At 36.7% G+C, this 23,834-nt stretch overlaps 1 protein-coding gene across 1 annotated transcript in view; it reads left to right on the top strand.

Annotated features, from left to right (window-relative positions):
• CNTN1 (contactin 1) overlaps nucleotides 1–23,834 on the top strand; it is a 243,587-nt gene that overhangs the window by 154,311 nt on the left and 65,442 nt on the right. Inside the window, exons 3-7 of the mRNA XM_050325399.1 lie at nucleotides 1,742–1,871; nucleotides 15,249–15,378; nucleotides 17,973–18,145; nucleotides 21,994–22,089; nucleotides 23,127–23,333. Coding sequence (XP_050181356.1) covers nucleotides 1,760–1,871; nucleotides 15,249–15,378; nucleotides 17,973–18,145; nucleotides 21,994–22,089; nucleotides 23,127–23,333 — 718 coding nt within the window. The 5' untranslated portion in view covers nucleotides 1,742–1,759. The remainder of the gene's footprint in view (nucleotides 1–1,741; nucleotides 1,872–15,248; nucleotides 15,379–17,972; nucleotides 18,146–21,993; nucleotides 22,090–23,126; nucleotides 23,334–23,834) is intronic.

Genomic DNA, 23,834 nt, shown 5'->3' on the forward strand with positions numbered 1-23,834 from the left:
TAAGGATTTAATATGTGGAAAAAAAAAAAAAAAAGGAAGAAATGTGACATGCAACAGCTCCTGTAATTTCTCAGCTAAACGATTCTCTTGTGGTATTTCTTGTAGTTTTCCTACACTGTATTTTATCAAAACACTGTGAAACACTCTTCTAAGAAAATTTCACTGTTGGAGGAATGTTCAAATGAATATCTTAGAGTTATTCTGTGAAAGAGGGGACAAGAGTAAGGCCCCAGTGGCCAAGTCATGTTCCCAGCCACCTCAAGGAGAGACATGAGACACATACACTGTGGCAGGCATGTCTGGCAGCAGCTCAGACCAGAGGCTCTCTGTAATCAGGGCAGCAATATCCCAAGCATACTTTGGGAGTAAGATATGTTTCTGCTTGTGCTTTGTAATTCAAAACTGCCCCTTTCTTGGTGTTGGAGGTGGGAAAGAGGGCAGTTTTGAAACCAGATCTAAGACATTGGGATTTTGGAAAAACAGAACAATTTAGTAAAAATTTTGATGTGGAAAGAGTAAGAATCACAGTAAAAGGTAGAAGGCACTATCAGAGCAGTACTTGGCATGGGAGGCTGGAAAGCAGTAGCATTGAGATTACAACTTGCAAAAAGTGATAATGCCATATTAGAACCATTTAGGTTGGAAAAGAACTCTTGAGATCATCTGGCCAACCACTACCCCAGTTCTGCCCGAGTCCACCACTAAACCATGTCCCTAACTACCACATCTACATGTGGCTTTTTTAGCATGCACCATGTCCCAGGATGCATGTTACTGGAGGGTGTTTAAGTATGTATAAGTGTATTTTATAATGAAATAGTAACAAAATGAATATACCTAGAGGAATGGATGATATTGGCATGTGCCTGAGATACAGTATTCTGTCAGTGAACTTCTTAACCAGTCCTACAGCAGAACAAATCAAGAAGTAAGAACAAGATGTGATGGATGTAAAGGATGCATTTATACATTCATGGCAAGAAATCCATTAAACAAACCAGAGAATTGCACACTGCAAACATCATAACAATTGCCCTAAAGAAATAGATAATAGTCACCATCAAGAAACAAAAGACAAGCAAAATATTCTGAAAATAAAGAAGTAAAAAATCTTAGAGAAGTATTCTGAAAAATTGTTTCTAAAATCTTACAATATTCAAAAGAAGCTGCATGCTTTTTTAGGTTGATTTTAGTATACATACAGGCAGAGTTTCTCCCATAGGGAAAAGAGAGAACTTTGAATACAATGTTGCAATAATGATTATATGCAGCATTTAAAAGAAAACTCAAAAAAATTAATACTACCTTTCCAGAGGATCATTAATTATATAGTAAAGGTTTAAAATAATTATATACTAGACAAAACACATGAATTCTGAAAGCAATTACTTCAGTTTCACTGTAGTCTTCTTTTTACAGATTTGGAAATCATGAATTGTAGTTTTTATGGGGATGAAGAAGGATAGAATCTGGAAAATTAGTGTTAAAAAGGATGTTCAGTTTTAACATTTGCCGTGTTACTATCAATGGAAAATTTGAGTACTCTGAAACAGTGTGCACTCTGAATAATAGAGATCATTTGTTTGATCCAGCAAATTTGATAATTCATTTATTATTCAAAAGACTGTATCCTATATTAACTTTTAAGTATTCAGTTTAGATACATAATTTGTCAGGTCAAATGTGATACGAGATAAAGCCTTATGTTGGAATTATTCACTTTCTTCTTTCTCTGTAATAGGTATTTTTAGCTCTCTGAATGATGGTCTTGCAGTGGACAATTCCTTCTGAGATAATGGCTGAACAGAAGATAACCATTTGGTTCTTTATCTATCATCTCATTACACCCTCTTTTGTCATCTCTTTGGCAGGTAAGATGACCTCCTGTTTTAATTCATTAAGCTACTTCTTAGTTTTATGTATTTCAAGGTCAGTGAGACTGTATGGCTTTATTTGTGCAGATTCAACGAGTTACTAAATGTGAAAGATGAAAGCATACTTATTAGAATGGATGCTGTAAAAAAAAAGTTTATAAAAAGACAGATCTGGACTTCAAATCTCTTCTTTTCTGTTCTAATTTAGTATATAGAATTAAATATTTTTCTAGATTATAAAAATTGTATCAACAGTCTATTGCTCACAGATGATAAATATGTTTAGAATAATGGAAACATTCCCATAAGAAGAGACACTAAATGCAAAGTTGTATAACATAGACACTTTCTAAAATTCACAAATTTTCACCAGCCTGATGTAGTGGTATGGTAATACCACATAATACAGTGGGGTAATTCTGCATATTCTGATTTTAATTTTTAATTAAAAAAATTGAAATGTTTCATAAATAGAGATGGGACCATAAATATTAAAACATTCTGAAGTCGTATTTCTAACATCTAAAATTACAGAGATGTTTGCAGCTAAAATTTTAGTTCCATTTTAAGAGATAGAAGGAGGACTTTGGAAAGGTGAAATTCAGGATTAAAATCTAGTTTCTGTTCCAACTGTTCCAAACAACTTTGAGATTTGTAAAACTTGTTTAAGATTTCCATGAAAATTTAAATGAATGCTGATTTTTAGTTGCTATGATGAATTATACAGCCAGCGTAACCAGAACATACATGAAATATTGACCAATATTTGAAAGTGCAAATATTGTGTATTACTATTTTAGTTATTTTCGAGGTAGGCTTTAGATCCTTCCCTACTTTTGAGGGTCACAGACTTGCTTAATCTGGTGTACCATTTCAGGCATTGCCTCAGTTTCACTAGCGTAAGACCATATTGTTTATTATTGAGTCAAAAAATCTGAATAATACTGTGGTGTAAGCTCATTGCCATTAAGAAATTATTATATAGCTCACAGGAATGCTTTCTGGGAACACTAATTTGTTCTGTGAAAGTTTTGCATGTCATTATTTACTCCATATCTGAGTTCAGTGGAGGATTTACTGATGCCTAATAAAAGTCAATACCTTCACAATGTATTTATTATGTATTTCAAGGGTTTTTTTTCCTTTGTTAAGATATGAGGCTTGCTGATGATAGCACCAAAATTAAAACCTTAAACTCACACTTTAATTCAGCAATGGGCTTTTTCTGAAAGTAAAAAAAAAAAAAAAAAGTGATTTTGCTCTGGACATGTTGACATCAAACAAAATAATCAGCTGCAGTAGCCAAACAAGTGCTGGACACTGACAGATCAGAGAATTGAGTCAATCACTAAAGAAAAAATGTTAATTTCTTAACAGGCAGGACCAAATGATTAATGTTATTGTGTATTCTGCACATTGCAGTTGTGCTTAGAAGCCAAAAACCTTGGCACCAGAATGTACCTTCTGGCGGGTGCCCTCAGAGTGATGTGGGAAGGTTTTGCACTGTGAGGGTCACAACATAGGAAGAACAAGGAGGGTGATGATATTACATGCAGTTTGAATATTCACTGATACTGTCATAGCAACATTTGTTTTATCTCTCACTTGACTGTTCCTGGCTCTATTAGATTCCCAAAAGAACAATAGAAGACATTGATGGGGAGGGTTTCGAACAGGGTCAGGTTCTAATTGTGCTGTTACCTTTCAAGGAAATTTCCTAACTTATTTTCTGGTATGGAATAAATACTTGGTTGCATTTTTCATCAAAAGCCAAAGTTATGGCCTATGACCACCTCTAAAGGTATGGCACTATCGCCCAATGTGGAAAATTCATAGCCTTATACCATCAGAGGGAGTTTGTTACTTCAGTGTATTACTGCAAGGCTGAGTAGTGCACACTCTGCTCTTGGACCTGCTCTATCCATTTCAGTGGAGAGGAAGTCTACTACTGTCACCTGGGGTTTATGGCATCCATTTAGATTATATAAATCTGGTGTTGCAGTCTTTGCTCAGCCCCACTTGAATCTTGCTGGAGGATTTCTCATTTAAAATGAGTGCTAGAGCTGCTGGCAGACTGAGCAAATTTTCTTTTGAATATATTTCTTGGTAATGAAAATGTCATGGTATCCAGAAAATATGTAGCTGCAGTAACCAAGATGATACATAAGGGGTTGATTGGAAGTGTTCACAGTATAGTTAAAAAGTAAAAGATACTGTAGAGAAAGAAGGAGCACAAAGTGGAGTGATCAGGTCAAGTTCTAGGAGGTGTTCTTGATACTATCAAGGGGAATGCTGGCGATGTCAAGAGTAATGGAGAATGTGTGAATCAGGGATGTTTTTTGAGTAAAGATCATGAGTTCCCATTTAAATAATAAGACACACCAAGCCCCAGAGTGAAGAGACAAGTTGGCTGGGAACAGATGTTGAAGGCAGAATATTTTAAAAATTGCTTTAGCACTTTTTAACAAATCACAGTGTTTCTCTAGAAGTATATTTGGCTCACTTTGCCTTCTGTGGTGCCGGTCCCACCATTCTAGATAGTTCTACCCTGCAAGTTGTCTTTGGCAAACTGATCTGAGATCTGTAGTCAAGGTTTTTGCAACCCATGGCTCCTAAACAGACCTTTTATATTAACTGCTCTGGACCAAGGAAACTGATAGCTTCCAGATACAGTGTCTTTTGAGATGTCTTACCCTGTGGTCTTCCCCAAGTTCAGAGATATCAGCCAAAAAACCTGAAATTGTTCAGAATTCACACATTTGACTGAACATCGAGAGCTTTCAGAATTTAACAGCTAGAATTATAGGGGAAACAAGAATCTAGGGACCTGGAGCTGCACTGATTTGAGATGTTCAGACTTGGGCCTGAAGAGGTGAGAGGTATTCTGAGACTCTATAAGCTAAGGGGTTTTATCTGTTTGCAAACTGATCTTTTTGCTGCTGCAGAAAATTCTAAAAAAAATCCCAAACTGAAATACATGGGGTTTTTTAGAAATTTGGAGTTTGCCTTGCAGTAAAAATCTTGAATTTTTATCCAGTTTTGTTTCATGGTAATCAGAGGCAGAAGTTGAGAATTTTTGCAATGACTGACCATTTCCCATCAGTGGGGAATATGCACTTACTTTACTGAAGGGAAGCAGATATTACATCAATCAGTGCATTGGAAGTTTAGGCAGACAAGATCTTCTGCAATGAGGCAGGAGCAGCATTTATTTTCCAGGTAAATTATTGCTTGAAATGTAGTCTTGCAGATATAAACTGGTGAAAAAACCGTAAATAATTTGGTCTTTCATTTACTGATAGAACAGACAGTTATAATAAGGGTTGCTTTTCAGAGTGCACTTTGAGTAATGGAAGGCAGATAAGAGTATCAAGTCATTCCTTAGGGAACATATCAATGATTGTCAATCCACTGCCAAAAAAATTATTTGATGTCTATTACCAAGAATATTTGACTTTTCTCTTCTTCCTCGACATTTCTCCAACGTTCTTCCAAGTTACATTTTGACTCCCCATTAGATTCGTGTCCTACTGCTAAGCCTGAATTTTAAACTTTTCTTTCATCTGCTGCTTGCCATATGATTCAGTGAACTGAAGTGTATCTTCACTTGGAATAATAATCTTGCACCAAAAGAATTAAGACTATTTTTCAGCTAAAATTTATTTTGTTCTTCCAAAAGACTAATTAAAAGCTGTAAAGACCCTATGCTTTATTGTGCTTAATGAATAGTTGATTACATTTGGCTATGAGAGGAATCAGTAATGAAAAATGTTCCTCCCATAATTTATTTCTCTTCAAACAGTTCTGCTTTTTACTTTGGGATTTGATAGTACAGTACCAGGCAGTACCTGAGTTTGGGTGACATCAGTCCTCAGAAGGCAGCTTGTCACTCTAGTGAGTCTTCTGCATTGTGCAAAATGAGGTAATAGTCTAGGGTTAAAAATGCAAAAAGCCTCTGTGATTTTTAGGCAGCCTAATGCCTTATTTCCAAAAATCACTAGGAACTCAGACTTCAGTGAAAGCTGAGAAAGCAAGAAAGACAATAAGACACAGAGCCTCTCAGTACAGGGCAGTTGTTTCCATGAGTACATGAGGATGCAATTAAACAGCATGCTGAATTTCTGAGTATGGTGCTGTTATTTCATATGCACTAGAAGCTTGTGTGGGGACATTCTGTAGAATGATTACTGCACTTCAGCTTCATCCTTGATTTGCTGGGCACTGTGTTTCCTATGAGATTAACCTGTTATACTCTTCAGTCACTTTTGAAGTAATAACACTTAGGTTTTTAAGGAAGAATCACCTAAATCATTTATGTATCTAATGAAGAAATTAGAGTGTGTTTAGAAGTACCGTAATTGGTATTAGCTGGCATTCCTCTTGGCAATAGGAGAAGACAAGCAAACTGTACCCTGTCATTATTAGGCATAAGTAGAGAAACTTGCTCTGCCAAGGGCTGGAGCTTTTTATGCTTGAAATTCACTGTAAAGGAGAAAGGACATCATTAACTAGGTGGCTCTTGAAGGTCTTCACTGGCACATAGGAAATAGGAGTAGTTCTGCTGTTTTCAATCCAGAAAAGTAGAGGCAGTGTTCCCAAACACAATCTAAACCTTTCATGTAATATGAAGTGGGACTGCTTGAGTGGTTATCTATTCTGTTTGAGTGCTGACTAGTTCTTGGAAAATGATGTCCCTTCAGCCTTTTGATTATATACAGTGGTACCTCTTCTCCATCACAAAGATGGAATCTTCTTTATAGACCACAAAATGCTATATCATGACTTTTTTGACATAAATACATTTGCTGCTTCAGTACATAAAGCTTCCCATGAATGCTAAGTGCAATCTTTCCCACATGACTGAGAGAAGTAAAAAAATTATCCAGCTCCCAAACCTTAAATTATTTATGGCTTGGACTTTTTCCAGAACAGTAGGTTCAAAAGTACATACAGTGAACTGAGGGCTAGAATCTACATTTTTGAAAGCTTTTTATCACAACAAAAGCATTATTCACATTTGCTAAGGAGATATACTAATTTTCTTCTAAAAGAAGAAGTGGATGCATATACTTAATATGTGTTTACCTTATGTGTCATGTTCCTGCTTGGATCTTAGAAGACCATTTCATGCTACTGCTGAGTGTCTGATATTTATTAAAAAATAATCATAATACTCAGAAACTTGGAATCCTGGAAGTGCCCTGTTTATGTTCCAGAGAGCCTGGTAGAGATATTTTGATTCATTCCCAGACCATCTAGTTTCTGAGCATGAGCTTCTCAGATAGTAGTTAAGTCCTCATTTCTCTGCCATACAGAGAAGAGTACAAGATCTAAATATGAAATGGATTGTAGGCTTGCAGTGCTGATATAGAGCCTGATAACTTAGTTAAACTGATAATGAATGAATCAGCGGTTCTTATGTTCAGCATCCCTTAGCATTCAAGATTAATCTAGCGACACACTGTGACAACAGATCTTTGTCCCTCTCTCCTGTGAAAATACGTAACTGCATACAACACTGTCAGGTAGATCAGTGCTGACATCAAATGACTGTCTTGTGCAGCAACTTTTGGCTGCTAGGGAAATAGGTAGGTGTACAGCAAAGAGGAACAGAAAGAGAAGGAGAAGACTAATTAGAAAAAAAAGAGTTGTTAATTAAAATAATTTTATATTGTTGCACAGTGGGAGTGATGGGATCTTAAGGTTTTTCAGCTGGTTTAGCTTCTTTCTGACATTGAGATTTGGAAAACTTTTCACTGAGACTTGCTATAGATGGTCATGTCACCATTCATGGTTTTATAATTGATTCTTCTTCAGCTGAGAACATGAATATGTGCTTGACATTGCACTTATGAGTAACTTTGTTCATTTGGATCACCTTATATGCTTAAATTTTGTGATGTATAAAGTTCCTGAAAGAATATGAGAGGCTTTTAATAAACTTAAATAAGTACTTTCAATGCTGCCTCATTATTATTTGCTTTAATTTTAATTTAACAGTATTACTATTTCACCTTTTCTAAAGATGAAGTCAAGGATTTTAGTATTTCCATCAGAAGTTCTTGTAGCTATCCCTTACTAAAACTGTTACCATCTTTTCGTTGGTAATATATTTTCTTTACAGTAGAATTATTAAACATTTAGCTATCAAAAAATGTTGCTAAACTTCTTACAATTATCTTCAAAATAAATTGTTTTATGTAGACTTTTGGAAACTAAATTCATACAGTTTTGTCTTTTCATTTTTAAAGCAAAATGGTATTTCCTTAGTTAAAGTATGCAATCTGTAGGTCTTGAAGAACATTCAAATATTCCTCCCTTTGTTTTTCAGCACTCCCATCTAGTATGTGTAGCTTCAGTCCTCTGATCTTCAATTTTTTTACTATTGAATTGAATCCATTCACAGAAATGCTTGCAGGATTAGGGCCCTAGGATGCATCCACTGTATTTTCTGAATATATGAATCCGTAGGCATATATAAACCCCACATGTTTTATTGCCAGCCCTTCACTGTATTTCAGTAATATGCAACATAGTTTCCTCTGTTAGTTTCTTCTGCAAATGGTAAGTTACAGGCTTATGTTTTTCTGTTTGATACGTGCAAGCAAATTGTTCTTTCTGAGTAAAGCACTTCTTAAATGGTGCTGGATATTGAAGCCCTTCTAGGAGCCTGAGTGCCCTAAGTACTGGTTAAGTGAATGCTTGCTCCATTTTGTTTAATCAGCTGTTTCTCTAATTAAGATTCAATTACTTTGTTTTTGTTTGGTTGGTTGGTTGGTTGGTTGCTGTTTTTTGTGGTTTAATTTGAGGATTTAGTGGGATTAAAGACAGTTTAAAGCAAAAAAGACAAATGCACAGACAGGCATCTATTAAAAATACCTTGCACATGATTCGCTCTATGGGAATGATTTCAGAGAAGTCACTTGCTCTTGATGTCCCATTTAATCTAGTTTCCCAGTGAATTTCCACATAACTATATGTCCACCATTTCTGATGAATCACTTCATACAACATGGTGTGGTAACACTGTATATCAGTCATGACAGTTGTGTTCTGAAACCAAATGGGTGCAACTTTTGCACATTCCATAAAAAAAAAAAAAAAAAAAAAAGCAATACTAACTTTATAATTAAGGAAAAAGTTAAAATATTATTTTTAGTCTTAAGTGAAGAATATTCCAAATCTCCTGCAAAGCTCCCGCATGGAAATATAAATTATAATTATCCTATAAGATAACATGAAAAGATATAGCTTGTAAAGTAAATGTTAGCTTACAAGTTTTTTTCTTATTCCACTACTAGCCATACGAAGACAGAATGATGCACAAGTGTCCAGCATGGTTTAGAGACCTGTATTGGAGAGACATTTGAGTAAATCACTAGAGAAGACTAACAGTAAAATTACAGTATGCTCTTCCCTTTGGGAAATTTCTGTTTTCTTCTAGTTTTCTTCTAGTTTTCTATATTCAGATTAGGTAAAGAGTTGATTATGCAAAATATAAATGTATTGTTGATTATAACTTTGCATAAGTTGATTATGCAAAATGTAAGTATATTGAAAAGACAGATAGCAGTGTCTGCAAATAATTTAACTAAACAAATCGCAGGAAAAGTCCATTTCAGGTTTTCTGCAAAATAACATTTTAGACCAGTTATAAAATAGTTTCCTGTGTACTTGTGATAACTGTCCATGAGCAGAAGAAAACAGATATATTTGATTTATTGTGGTTGTTAAATGTTAACTGTGAAATAATATGTAATTATTAGTATCTGCATTTCCCAGTGAACATAGTTGTCTTTTTTTCCCATTTCCATATTTTCTGCCATACGATACAGAAGTTCTGATTCAAATCAACATCTCTTTCCTTTTCAGTGTGCATTCCCTGTGTGTTTAATACATATCAGCCTTGCAATATCTTTCAAATATCAAGTCAGAATTTGTCTACTATGTTGTTCAATTTATGGCAAATTTGTACCTGTCGTAATTCATGTATTTAGAACCGTAGGTAAAATAATTAAATTTTATAGAATTACATTATGAAAATACTGAACTAATGAGAGGTACACTCTAATAACAAGAGTTAAGCTTTTGGAAATAAGGCACAAGAAGTGAACCTGTATGGTGGCATATCAAAAGATTGTATTTAAGCATAATCTCCTTACCAAAGAGGAGGAGGAGAAGGACAGGAGGGAGAATTGAGAGCAGGGTATATAGAGGCTGCAAGGCCATTTTAGTGGGCAAATAGTTAGGAAATGGAAGAATGTGAGGTGAAGGGAGATCCACAGAAGACAGACACAAGGATAGTTTGCTGTTGGTTTGGTTTTAGTTCTTTTTCTCAGGTAAGTAATGCAGAAGGAGTGCATGTGGACTGGAAAACCTCTTTGTCTCTGTGTTCTATATAAGTGTATATATATATGCAAAATTATGTCATTTGAAAGCTAGGTTATGTTTTAAAAATATGTTTATATGGAAAAGTGTAATGTTTCTGAATGAAATGTATATATGTGTCGTGGTTTTGTTCTGGGTCAATTTGCTTTCACACCCCCCACACAATTATTAATCAGTTGAGAGAAAGTTTATACAGACAAAAGAAACTGGATTGGGGAAAAAAAAAGTATGAACATTTATTATTAACAAGTTAAAACTAAAGAACTATATCTACAACAATTCCACTTAAGTAAAAGGTACTATGTATTTACAGAAAATACTTCTCCCCCCCCCCTTTATATCAGTTTAAGGAGGAGAAGCAGTCCTTTTCCATTCTCAGAATTCCAGCTCTCTCTTTCTCTCCAGTAACTTTGCAGCACTCTCGTCGCAGCTGGAATTCTTTCTTCTTCACTGTGTCAGCCTCCAGGGCTGGGCCTACCCCCCTCCTGGGTTAAGACCAGAGGCTAGGGGGTTACCCAGGTTCTGAAGGTCTTTTCTTCCATAGGCTTGCAAGGGGACACTTGCTTACTATGGATCTTCTTCCACAGGGTTATAGGGGATAATGGTTTAAGAGTTCACCCCAGTTTCCCTATGGAGGTCTCTCCCTATGGGAAAACAGTCCTTGATAGACCTTTCCAACATGGTCTAGCATAGATTCCTTACTTGGATCCCAAGCTTACCCGAGCCGTCTGCTCCGACATGAACCTCATCCCTCCAGGGTTATAAATCTTCAAAAGCAGTATGGATCCCAACATGGATCCCAGCATCCCTACCCGAGCTGTTTCTTGCTCCAGCGTAGGTTCTCTCAGGGTCACAAATTTCTAGCATCAGCAGTATGGATTTCTCACTGAGATCCCAAGCCGTCCTTGCTCCAGCATAAGCATCATCCCCTTCAAGGGTCACAAAGTCTTCAACAGGACTCTGCCTCACCCGAGCCGCTTCTGCTCCAGCGCAAGGCTTTCTCTGCTACATCCACAAGCTCCTCTGTGAGCCGCATGGGGGGTCTCTTCACCCCAACAAACTTTTACAGGTGGCAGGGATTTCATTTTTCAGTCTTTTCCCTGCTGAAGGGAGGGAGAGCGAAAGGGGAAAGAAGCAGCTCTTCCCCCTTCAAACCTTTCTTCTTTCTCCTGCTGTTAACTTCAGCTGCCAGCTTTGACCTTGGAGGTCTCTTATCTCTTCGTTGGAATTTTTTTGCAGCAGTTTCTCGTTCAAGCAAGCAGTCCTTTAAAGTTTTTTTTCTTCACTCTCTTACAAGAGAGAAGGGAGGCTTCAGTGCCGCACCTGCCCTCCGGGCCCAGGGCTGGGGGAGGGGGAGGCCTTGACCCACTTCAGGGCCCACCGCCGCCTTTCCTACATGGCTGCTTAATTTCAACTGCGACACAACCCTTCTCTTCTGTTTTCTTAAAGATGTAATTAGCAAAGGCGTCACTGAAAGTTTTGATTGGTTTTTTGTCTGGAAATCACCTGGACAAAACCATCCTCAGCCCCAGGGATGGGCTGGTGGTCAAAATCACGACAATATGGAATTAGGATGCACTGAATAAGCCTTTTCACTGTGTCTTCCTTTTCCCTCTTCTTAAGGGGTGTTTCTTGAGATGACTTAAAAATAATTACCTCAGGTGGTTTGTGATTATTATGTTCAGATATCCTTTTGGTATCTTTTTCTCTGAATGTGTTGGCTATTTTGTATTGTGATCTCTCACAGGCTTGTTCAGGGACATTAAGGCATACTAATATAATTTTGTAGCCCATCTGTAAGGCTTTCAGATTAATATATCTTACTTCGATAGGAGTTCTTTCAGATGGTTCAGTTAATAAGACAACTTTTTGCCACACAAAAGGCGGAAGACTATACCCCTGCTCCTATTCCACCCTTTGCACTGGCACAGGTCTTCATCAGGGAAAAAAATCACCTCACTCAATTGCCAGAAAACTAATCCAGAAAGCAAGAATTAAATAGATTTCCACTCTCTTTAGCTTTAGCAACTACCTAAGAAATCAGACAGGCACAAGCAGTGTTGCAGGAAAGCCCAGAAGGGAAATGTCACTGCCCAGCTGCAGTGTCACTTAGAGAAAGGATGACAGGACCACCTTCCAGAGGGCAAGGTTCTTGTACAGGATTTATGATCTCATCAGCTGAGAGGAGATTTTCTTGATCTCTGCAAAGAGTTCCTAATACGTTTTAGCACTGTTGAAAGGTCTGAATCTTGTTTGCAGAATTCACTGAAGAATGCCTTGAGTAGTCAGGTGATAGCTTTTGCTCCAATATAAAATATAAATCACAAGAAATGTACCCAAAACATAGGGTATAAAGGTGTTTGAGAGGTCAGACGTTCCATCCTCTTGTCTAAAGCAGGACCAGAACAGATGAAATGTGCTGGTAATCTCATCTTCACCTAATACATCCATTCCCTTCATCTTGCCCTGCTTTTACTTCTGCCCTTTTCATGTAGGCACAACTTCAGTGAGGTGATCCTTTTCCTTGTACTCTTAGTCTGCCCTTCCTCACTCTCCAAACTTAGTCACACAGGTATAGTACTTAAAGTGTGAACATTTCTTGCTGATCTCTTCACAACTTTCTCTTCTCTTTTCTTCCACTTACTGTTTCATATCCCTGTCCACACTCAGCTTGTGATTAAGAAAGGTTTATTGGTTGCCACACCTGACATTCAGTCTATGAATTGTATTCTGCTCAGCCAGACATCTGAAAACATTCATAATAGATTGCAGCAGAAATGCCATTATAAAGCATATGTGGTAGGTGTGAGAAGCAGGAGTTCACTTAGTATAATTAATAGTGCTGGCAGCATTAAAAATGCATGACATGAAATGCCTAAGTACTCTGTAATGTTGTTTGAGTCCTAAGGTGGAGAGTCAGCTGTATATGATCTGGCCATTTGCTGCTGGAGGCTGTTGTTACTCTGTGTCTGTATTTAAGAACTGCACGGAACATGCCATCATGTTTGTGGCTCAGTCATTCCGGGCTCTGAGCAAATATGTGAATCTTGCCTTTTCAGTCTGAAGCCACTTCTTTTGATCTAGCAATGTGTAGATTTTTACATTATGTTCTGCTTTAAAATATGAAAGAAAGCAGACTATTTTTCAAAAGCTCTACCTTTCTTTCTAGCTGCTGTTTCTTTGGAAGACTTGTCTTACATTAATTAGTTTTTAAAAGTTAAGTTACCTGACCATATGTCTCACAGCATAACAGTGTCTTCTGGACCTGTTCCTGTTTTCAAGGGAAATGGTGATTTTTTTTTTTCCCCCAAATTTGAAGTGGAAAGGGTAATTGCTTTTTATCTGTAAACAGTCTTCTTCTAGTGCTGTAATTCAGTATCTATTTATGATTATAGAATTTAGGAATAATAAAAAAGATATCTGCAGAAGGAATTTTATATATATATATGGTATTTTAACACCGTTCTTTAGGTGTAGCAATAAATTCTTCTTTTATATGTTTCCTAAAAACTGTCTAATTTAGTCTAAAATGCTTTATAACCAAAGACAGGAATTTTAAGTGCATGAGTACAAAACCATAATTTGATTTAAGAACATTCATCTGTTACATTGCCAGGTTTTCTCCTGATCTGTGAGGATATTTTAAGTGCAGCATACAAGACATATAGCGGATTTTTATAGGCAGCACAGATAATATTATGAAACGTTAGAATTTTTCCATCCTTAACCATTGCTTTTGGAAACCTTTTAATTAAATTATTCAGCCAACTCTGAAGATCTTTTTAGTAAAACTGTGCTTGTTTTGTTTGTTTCCCTTGTATTATCAGATTCTTGCAGTCATTTTCCAGATCTCTAACATCTCTAGGATTTGGAGCAGGGCTCTGAACTTGAATGGAAAGTGAACCTGTTAGCAGTCGTGTACTCCTTTCCTTCTCCCATGAGTTTGTTTACAAGTGTCCATACTGTTCAGTTTCACTAGAGAACTGTGAGAATTAGAGAGCTATGTTGTCTCAAAATTTTATCTATATGGAGCATGCACCATCTCCTCACAGAGCCATTTTTTACCTAGAATGCATATTTGCTCTTTTCACAGGAAAAAAACTAGTCACATCCTGGATTTACTGAGCAGAATTTTCCCAGAACTTTCCACCTTTGCTCCTAGTCTTGGTTCTGCAGATCCCAAAGAGCAACCTTGTATGGTTGGAGGAGATAAAGAAGAAGGGAATGCATCAAGGGTGGGCGGAGCCTGCCACCTTTACAACAGCGTCAGCAAATGGAGGATAAAGATTAAAAAATACAGTTTATTGACAAACTTGTTTGACATTTATTCACCTTTAAATGCTTTTGACTTTACAAACTGAAATCACTTTCAGTATAAGACCTTTGAAAAATTTTATTTTAGAGGGTAGAGAGCTAACATATGCTTCAGGTGGAAAGGAAGGACAGGTGTGGTCTGTAAACAATGTAATTCTCAGCTTTGATATCTAAAATAAGGGGGGTTTTGTCCCATGCAGTAAAGATTCTTACTAAATAAATAAAATCATTGGAGATGACTAGGTTATAAGATCAGGAATAACTATGAGTAGTTGTTTTGGATCTGGACCCCTTTGAGGAGAATTTGTTGTTCTCTGTGAAATAAGTTGGTCTCACTGCATTTCTAAAGGACATATATTCAGTTCATAATTATCTCCACATTTGGCATAAACAGTGACAAATAATTAATTTCAGCACAAAAGCACGCAACGTAGTATTAGAGGGACATATCTTGAGTAACTTTAGTTCTCAGAAGGCAGGGGGCAGTGAAGGGACAGCCAGCACTTCTGTTATCTGTACTGCTCCAGTTTTGTTGAAGCAATATAGAACTCAGCTTTGGGGGACTTGCTATTTGGCCTTCACATTTTGAATGTGGAATGTGTGATGCTAATTCATCTTCAGTTTGACTGGTAATTAAAAAATGATTAATATGAAACTCTATTCTGTTTTCAGAGGAAGGAAACAAAGGTTATGGCCCTGTTTTTGAGGAGCAACCTATTGATACCATCTATCCAGAAGAATCTTCAGATGGACAAGTTTCAATGAACTGCAGAGCTCGAGCAATTCCTTTTCCTACTTACAGGTAACCTCTCTTGTTTTTATTTTCAGGTCTTGCTTATTTTACTGAGGAAGTATTTCATATTGTGTTAGTAAATGATTGACTGACTTAAAAGGTTAGTGCAAAGTCTTCAAGGCAGGAAAAATGGGGAGATTTGCAATTTCTAAGACTCAACCTTTCTTCAATTTGCCAAAATGTCTAGACAGTGTTTAAAACAGTATATTCCTGTTGTGTTAAATGTCTTCAGCTTTTGAAAGAAATACAGATCCAGATCTTAAAAAAAAAAAAAATTACCCTAAAAAATAATTAAGAGGCTACCTTTCCATCTTAGGCTAGGGATGACTGAGGTTCAAGTCCTTGTTCTTCTTCTTGATTCAGAATGGCTTTTTTTATCCTATTTTGCTAAAAAGAAAAAAGATTTGCTGTTGAACCTGCATATTCTACATCCCACATTGCTTTTGCATCTGCGTTGCAGAGCAGCGCTCAAAAATGTGTCAGTTATGCTACTGAAGACATGAAAAACTTTATTCTGAAAGTTATTTCAACTTTTAATAGAGATTCACACAGGACCTTTTTCACAATAATTATATTGTTGTATAGGGCAATTCTACTTTATTGTGTATCCGTATAAGTTTGTCAGCCATTATCTGCTCATTATGTGAAGAAAAATGTACTTAAGATTATCACTATTAAGACTGTGACTAAATTACAACCTGGTCACAGGCAGAAAACTGCTGTCATTATACTATGGACAGACACAATTTCTTGCCAACAAAAGAGATCCATTTCAGTAAATTATCCTATGACCAGCCCCCAGTACTCACTTATGTGTGTTCCCAGAATCTGGTTTCTAGAACAGAAAAAGCAGTTGAGTCTTCCAGCTCTTCTTTTAAATCTGTTACAGTATTGTGATCAACTATAGCATTTTTCTATCAGAACAGCTTAGTCTTCACTACCTTTTCTAAAAATATGCTAACAGGTTGTCTACCTATACAGAACCTCTGTGAATAGCCCTTTTGAATATGATCCCTGCTACACCACATTTTGCTGTTGCACTTATTTGCTCTCACCACACTTGGAAAAGACTGGAAGTATGGAAAGATCAGATATGCTTAAATTTGGTATTCTTCTGATATACTTCCCCATCCCCTGTCTACAAGATTATAAACATACCATCTATAGAGTGATTACAGACTCTACATAAATTCTGGTGTTCTTTAACCATTGTGGGCTCTGCAAAATTTGAACTAGTAAAGCCGTTCTCAAAGGATTGCAGTGCACCTCCAAGCTTTTCTTTCTAGGAACAGATCTGATAATTAGCACTGATAGATGATGTGAGGATAATTGCAATACAGAACAAGGCCACTTTCTCTATTTCCTGACATAATTATTTTTACTATACCTCAATACGTTTTCTTCATTTCTTAGTCTTCTTAACAGTTATTAAGCCAAAATTTTCGTATCTCAGGGGTAAATAAGTCCTTCCTGCCATTTTTCGTTACAGCATAAGCTGTCCTCAGGCCACTTATTCCTAGGTATTTCTGAACAGAGAATTTATTATTTGTAACACAGCCGTGTCTCACAGGACTAAATTGATACCTCTCAAATTCTGTAAGATCAAAATGCTGTTTGCTGCATCTTAAAGATCCTACCATTTCATTAGACTTTACCTTTTTTGTTCATGCCACTTTTACTATTGTTTCTTTTTCTGACAATTCCAAGTTCCACTTCCAAATGAGAATTCTGTATATTTTGTGGCATCTCCAATAGTGCAGGAACACATAGGGTGCACCCTCTCATTGTTAAGTATTTATGCCTGTCTTCACCTTAAGAAAAAAAATTATTTACGCTGAAATAGTCTTAGGATTTTTAAATGTATTTAAGTTGCATCTTTCCTATTTGTGCTTAGGAAATGTGTAGTTCCTCTCTAAGAATATTATGGGCTCCCCCTTGTGGACACAATAGTAGGTATAAATGTAAATATAAATAATGAGTACTTGTTCCTACTCCATGTATTTTAACTTTCCTAAAACCACTAGAAATCGATAAGGGCCAAATCTGGGCCACCAGTTTCTGTCTTAGTCCCTCAAGTGAATGTTGCATTAATTCACTGAAGGGGCTGTGGGGTAATTTACCATAATTAGGGGGAGAATGTTCAGCAGTTTTCTGAATCTAGTAAGTAGGTCTTAAATCAAGCATGCCACAGTTTTTGCACTGACTTCACTAGCTTGTTACGGTTTACAAAACATCTTCATTACCTGCAGCAGGTTTACAAAAACCTCTTAGGTAATTATTTGAGAATGTGTTTAAAATACCGATGTTAGATCACTAGCCAGCTCATTGACAGCCAGCTCAAACATCTCTTAAAGCCCGGCCAGCAATCATGTTTTAACCTATATCACATCTCCAAGAAGGCAGATGTGAGACTCTTTTATTTAAAAGACCTATGGAGTTCAAATTTGTGCCTTTTGCTGAAGAAAAGCTTTAAAAATATATAGAAGTATATTAATAACTTCCTGTATATTTTCTCACAATTTATGATTTATTTTTCACATCATATTTCTTACCAGGTTGGTTTTTTGGGCCAAATCTTACATCTGGCTTTTCTTTTTTAATAGGTGGAAACTCAACAACTGGGATATTGATTTAACAAAGGATCGCTACAGTATGGTGGGAGGCAGACTTGTTATCAATAATCCAGAGAAATCAAGGGATACTGGAAAATATGTCTGTGTAGTGTCAAATGTCTTTGGAACTGTCAGAAGCAGTGAAGCCACTCTGCGTTTTGGATGTAAGCCAATGTTTACGTCAAAACGTAGAAAAATTATGGTTGGCTTGGAATGCCCAGTGTTTTACACTGCAGTGTCTTCTGCCAATGTGTGTTATATCTGTATTATTTTGTAAAAAACCGCGACATCTTAAGTGCCTCAGTAATTTTATAAGCATTTTATATTCTTTAGCATTCAGCTGACATGACATCCTTCCCGGTGAGTAACCGCTAAATTATTAATTGAAGAGACTCACGGAGCCAGATCTTCAGATAATAATGTCCAGACTCCTTTAAAATCATGGTAGGACCTGAGGGGAAATAGTCACAGAGGAAAGACACATGTGAGGGCATGTGATGATGAGGTGCTGCTGCAGCACAAACACAACTGGTAAGGCATGCCAGGTGCTAGTGAAGCGTGTTCCCTGACTCCTAGGCTACAGTGAAGATCCTTGCTGAGGGACATTTCTGTCAACTTCTGACAATCATGAGTTAGTCTGGTAAATGCATGCATATGTACAGACCTGCACCACCAACAAATACATCAAATACATGCATTGTTAAAAAATGATGAACTAAATGAAGATTAATGTGAAATTTTACAGACTGAAGACGGTGTTTGGGATTTTTATTTTACTTTGCCTTAAGTTGCCTTTTTCCCTGCATATATTTTTTTTATCAGAGAGCAAAAAAAGGAATAAAAAAAAAAAGGAATCCACTCTAATTGGGATCTGTTCACAAAGCCCTGGGTTCCCTGACACTAAGAGATTAGCGCCCCTCCTGTCTTTCACCAGCTTTCACTTCTTGCTGTATAAGATCAGACATGAAGTGAGAAGTTCCACTTTCTGATAGTAGTTATAAAACAGTGGCATCACATATACCAGGAAAATTCAGAAGCTATAATGACCTGATGGATCAGAGTTGATACAGTTGATACAGTTTTAGTCTATATTTGCAGTTGATGCAGTCTTAGTCTGTATTTACTCAGTGTATTTTCTAGAAAAAAAGTTGAAAGCCAGGTTGTTACTTCTTTTTAATGGAGAAAATAATAAAATTTGGTTTACAGGTTGTTTATTTATACCTAAAGCAGGCTTCAGTGGTGTCGGTCCCAAATAACCAAAAGGATAAAAAAAATTAAACCAATACACACGATAGATGAAAAAAGTGCAATCAAAACCATCTGAGGCATGTGTTCTGCCTACCAACTCACTGACTGCATAAGCTGAATGTTGATAGTCACTGTGCTGAACATTTATACTGAACAGAAACCTAATATATAATGTTTCACAGCGTAAACGGTAATAGAGCAATGAGGCAAGGAATAAAAGAGAAAAGGTATCTGGAAACTGATAAATACCTGTTTAAAAAAGGCTACTTTCATTCTTCTTTATATTATTGTATTTATTCCCTTCTTCTTTTTAATGATCACCCTTAAAAATGCATTTCCTTTAAACAATCGCTCTAAAAATCTGAATACAGAGTTGCTAAAATTAATATAGAAAATATCTGATCTTTAGTGGAAGCTTTTGTGCTTTTGCTTGTGCATAAACTGATTAAAAAATGTCAACAACCATTTACAAGAGTTCAAAAAAGTCTTGACCAGCTGTATTTTTGTCTTACTGTCAAACTTACTGAAATTATGGAACAAAATTGACATTCTCTCATAAAATTCATGTCAATTAATCCATCTGAGATTACTGTCTTCAGCAGAACTAGATCTTTTTTAGATCCAGTGCCTTCAAACCTATTACAATATTTTTAAGTGTTGCACACATTCTTGTGGTGGCTGTCCCAAAGTTTCAGAGCTTACCCAAGAACACGATAAACAAAATGTCTACACTTAAATGCAAACTTAAAATTGCTAAAAAACCTTTAAAACAGGGGGATAGGTTTTCCTTACATCAAACCTTACACCGCCTATGTGCAATGCAGTATCAAACTAGCAACACATTTGTTGCTAATGACTGTAATTTTAATTTTTTTCCTGTTCCTGCAAGAGATTTTAAACACTAACCTGTTCCAAAGAAAGCAGAAATTAATAATAGTGTCAAGTTTACAAGATGGTCAAAAGTTCTGCAACAAGGAAACTAATGTTTTAATTCAAGATCAATCAGTATTTTGCATATAGAAAGTATTTGTGTAGTAAGGTCCACGCTGGTGTTTTGAATGTGAATATACTCAAAGTACTACAGATATTGTATGAATAGAGGTATTCCATTGTGGGTGAAGAGCTTTGCAGGCTTTACTTACAAAACTTGTCTGATGAAATACCTAATTCTTGTTGCATTAGTCTGCTATACTTACTCTCTTCTTTTATCAAAAAATAATATTCAAAATTAATTGGGAGATAGTTGTGAAGAAATGAATTTTTCCATTGCACTATGACAGAGGGTAATTTTTTTTTTAAAATAGAAATCACCAGTCCTTTGAGTGGCTCATTACAATGCCTACCATTTAAGCATTGATCTAGGCAAGATCCAGTCAGTTGGTGGAAACATCTGTATTGTCTTCTGGTCTGTTTGAGCAGAATAAAAATTAGTATTTCAGAAGTTGGGAGAGGTGTCTCCCTCAACACTGGCACAACTGTACTAGAGTTTTCTTAAGACATTTGACAAAGTGTAGTGACATTTGCTTCCTAGATTTTTGTAGCCATTCAGATCTGACAACTGTGGTTTCCCCGTGGTGATTCCTTTACCTTTACTATATTTAATAAATGTAGCAGTTTTTACAAAGTTAAGGAATTAATTATTATTAGATAACACATTAGATAATTGATAATGGATCTACTCATCGCATTTTACAGTAGTGAATAGGCTGTGTTTCCTACTTAATCTCTTTTTGTATGCAGTTCAGTCCTGATTTTTTCTCTATTGTTGCTAGCTGGCTGCACTTGAACTTAAGTTTTAGTTAGATCTCAGAGACACCCCTGGGACTTTAGTAGAACCAGACAGCTGCCTGCCATTGAAGAAAGTTGACGTAAAGCTGACTTTAGCTTAGATGATTTTTGTGGGAGAATATTGCATTCAGAGGCTGTGCACTCGACTATTATAGAAGTGTTGTTTGCACCACAATAGCATTTAGAGCAGGACTCCAGTGAGGATCTCTACAATCTTCCTGTACTTGGTGATGACATAGGGGAACCTCGCAAGAGATGTTTCCTGCCTCAAGGTTTATGATTTAATTTCAGATTGGATAAGAGTGAAAAGAAGCAACGTAGTGCAATTAGTGATGTAATTACTCATGCAACTGTTGTCTTATATCTGCAGATACCATTACTGCTCTCCCACAGTCTGTGGGATGATAAAGGACTTGTTTCTTTGTTCTTTTACAATAGTCCTGTTACCCTGCTGCATGGAAGTTGATTTAAAGAGAGTCAGCTAAGATTTCACCTGGGATGTGAGTCACTTCTGTCACAAACCTCTAGCACTAAAGATGTGTCTGAGTTAACTGCTTGCCAGTCCTTGGCTGCTGGAGGAAGGACATCCAGGTCATTTCAGAGAAGCCACTTTAAGTTACAGTGGAATTAAACTTGCATTTTGGAAAAACCTGTTGAAAACCAACCTAAAATCTTTTTCTTGTCTCTTCCTGGGATTCCTTCTTCAAATGTAACTCACCTGGATACTCCTAGGGATACAATCTGCACCACTGGGGTTTTTTTTGGTTTTTTTCTTGGCATTTTCAATTAGGATGACAAAAATACTATAAAAAAAATTTGATTTGATAATGGCAAATAAGCAAAACTGGCATTAGAGGTCCAGAAGTATCTCTGTATTGTATTTCTATATCAATCTCTACAGGACTGAAAATATTAATAATAATAAATTATTGTAATGAAAAATCTAATTCTTCTCCCCTTACCTTCTTAAAACTAGATCTGGATCCCTTTCCACCCGAGGAACGTCATGAGGTTAAAGTGCGAGAAGGTGTTGGAGCAGTGCTTATTTGTCAACCCCCTCAGCACTACCCAGGTAATTCAGCTAAAAGTGCTTCATGTTCAATGTCTTAAGAGTAAAAGACAAATTAATATTTCTTTTTCCAAGTTTCCTTTAAAAGTACTTAAGCAGTAATTTTTATGCAGCTGGAGAATCAAACATTTAGGTGAGATCTCCATTTTTTAATATATGTTTGCTGTTGATCATATATAAAGGATATCGTTGAATTTGCAAATATGTTTTGATATAAATGAAATTACTCAGGCTAATCTGGATAATGGAGGGGAGACTTGGCATACCAATCAGAAGACCTGGGTACGTATCACTCTATCACTGTGTCATCACAGACTTTCTGCTGGTCTTGGACATGGCCCAGCTTCATTCTACCTAATGAAGTCACCTCAGTTGATATGATCATGGCTCCTGTCAAAATCATGTAACAGCAGTAAACACCTCGAGAGGGTCAGAGATTATGCGATTTATGCTCTGGAAGTTCCTTTTTCTCATCATTAGCTACTGAAGAGCTCTGCAGGGATTATGCCCATAATCTCAAGTATCTGCAGTTCCATCATGAGGGCTGAATTTGGCTGTTACCATCTCTTCTTCCTTGTAAAATGGGAAAACGATTTGGTTTTCATACTCTGTTTCAGTATTGCAAGAAAATGAAGAACTAAGACATATTGCTAGTTAAAATACTCTAATTTGTCTAAATCACAAGGCTGCTGAGGACTTACTAGCTTCTGAATTGCATGAGGTCAGGATTCAGCTGCCTGTCTCCTCCCACCCTGCTCCACTCCTGTGGGGTTGTAGTGCCCCCCAGGGGGAGCTGAATGCACTGTAGCTGGGACACCAGTGATCTGCACTCATGGCAGCACCACCCCAATGCTCAGTGGAGAAAGGTATGAGCTGGCTACCGAGGCATGTATAAATCTCTCTCACATAGCTCCCTCTCCAAAAGAAAGATCTATAAACTAGAAATCAGAGTGGAGTAATTTATATGCAGGCAGTATTCTGTGATTTGAGTAGCTGATCATGTTGGGTTTTAATATTGATTAAAAATTGTTTTTCTCCAGGTGGTCTCAGTTATCGCTGGCTTCTAAATGAGTTCCCGGTGTTCATTGCTTTGGACAAGAGACGATTTGTGTCACAGATGAACGGCAATCTCTACATTGCAAATGTAGAAGCATCAGATAAGGGCAATTATTCGTGTTTTGTGTCCAGCCCTTCGATAACAAAGAGTGTCTTCAGTAAATTTATTCCACTTATTCCGCAATCTGATCGTAAGTATTTATAGGAAATACTATGTGCATGCAGTGCTTTAACTGTTTGTCTTATAACTTTGCTAATTCATAACTACTTTCATTTCTGTAAGGAGAATTATATGGCAAGTTGCAATAGCTACTGCACAATTTTATTTGGTCCAAATCATTCCCATCCACAATGAATGCTCTGTGAAGGAAATCTCCATGGATTCATTCACAAATTTCCTTTTAAATTGAGAACAGTTCTTATCCCCTTTCCCTCTTCTCATCTCTTTTATGTGATAAGCCCCTGTACTCATCCCAGAATCTTTAATATCTTTTCTAGTCCTGGCACTAGGTCAAAGGGTATGACTGTAAAGCAGAAACTTCATGTAAAAGTTAATTAACAGCTTCAGGAATTACTTTTTTTCCCAGGAAATCCCCCATGAAAATGGGGGAATTCTTTTTCCCCTGCTGAAATTTCCTACCCAATGGTGTCCTAAGGGCTTTGTGTCTCATGGTTAATTCCCTAAGACACTT

Source organism: Myiozetetes cayanensis, unplaced genomic scaffold (genome assembly GCF_022539395.1).
Source record: "Myiozetetes cayanensis isolate MyiCay16 unplaced genomic scaffold, myiCay2020 scf3, whole genome shotgun sequence".
In the NCBI taxonomy this organism is placed as follows: domain Eukaryota; kingdom Metazoa; phylum Chordata; class Aves; order Passeriformes; family Tyrannidae; genus Myiozetetes; species Myiozetetes cayanensis.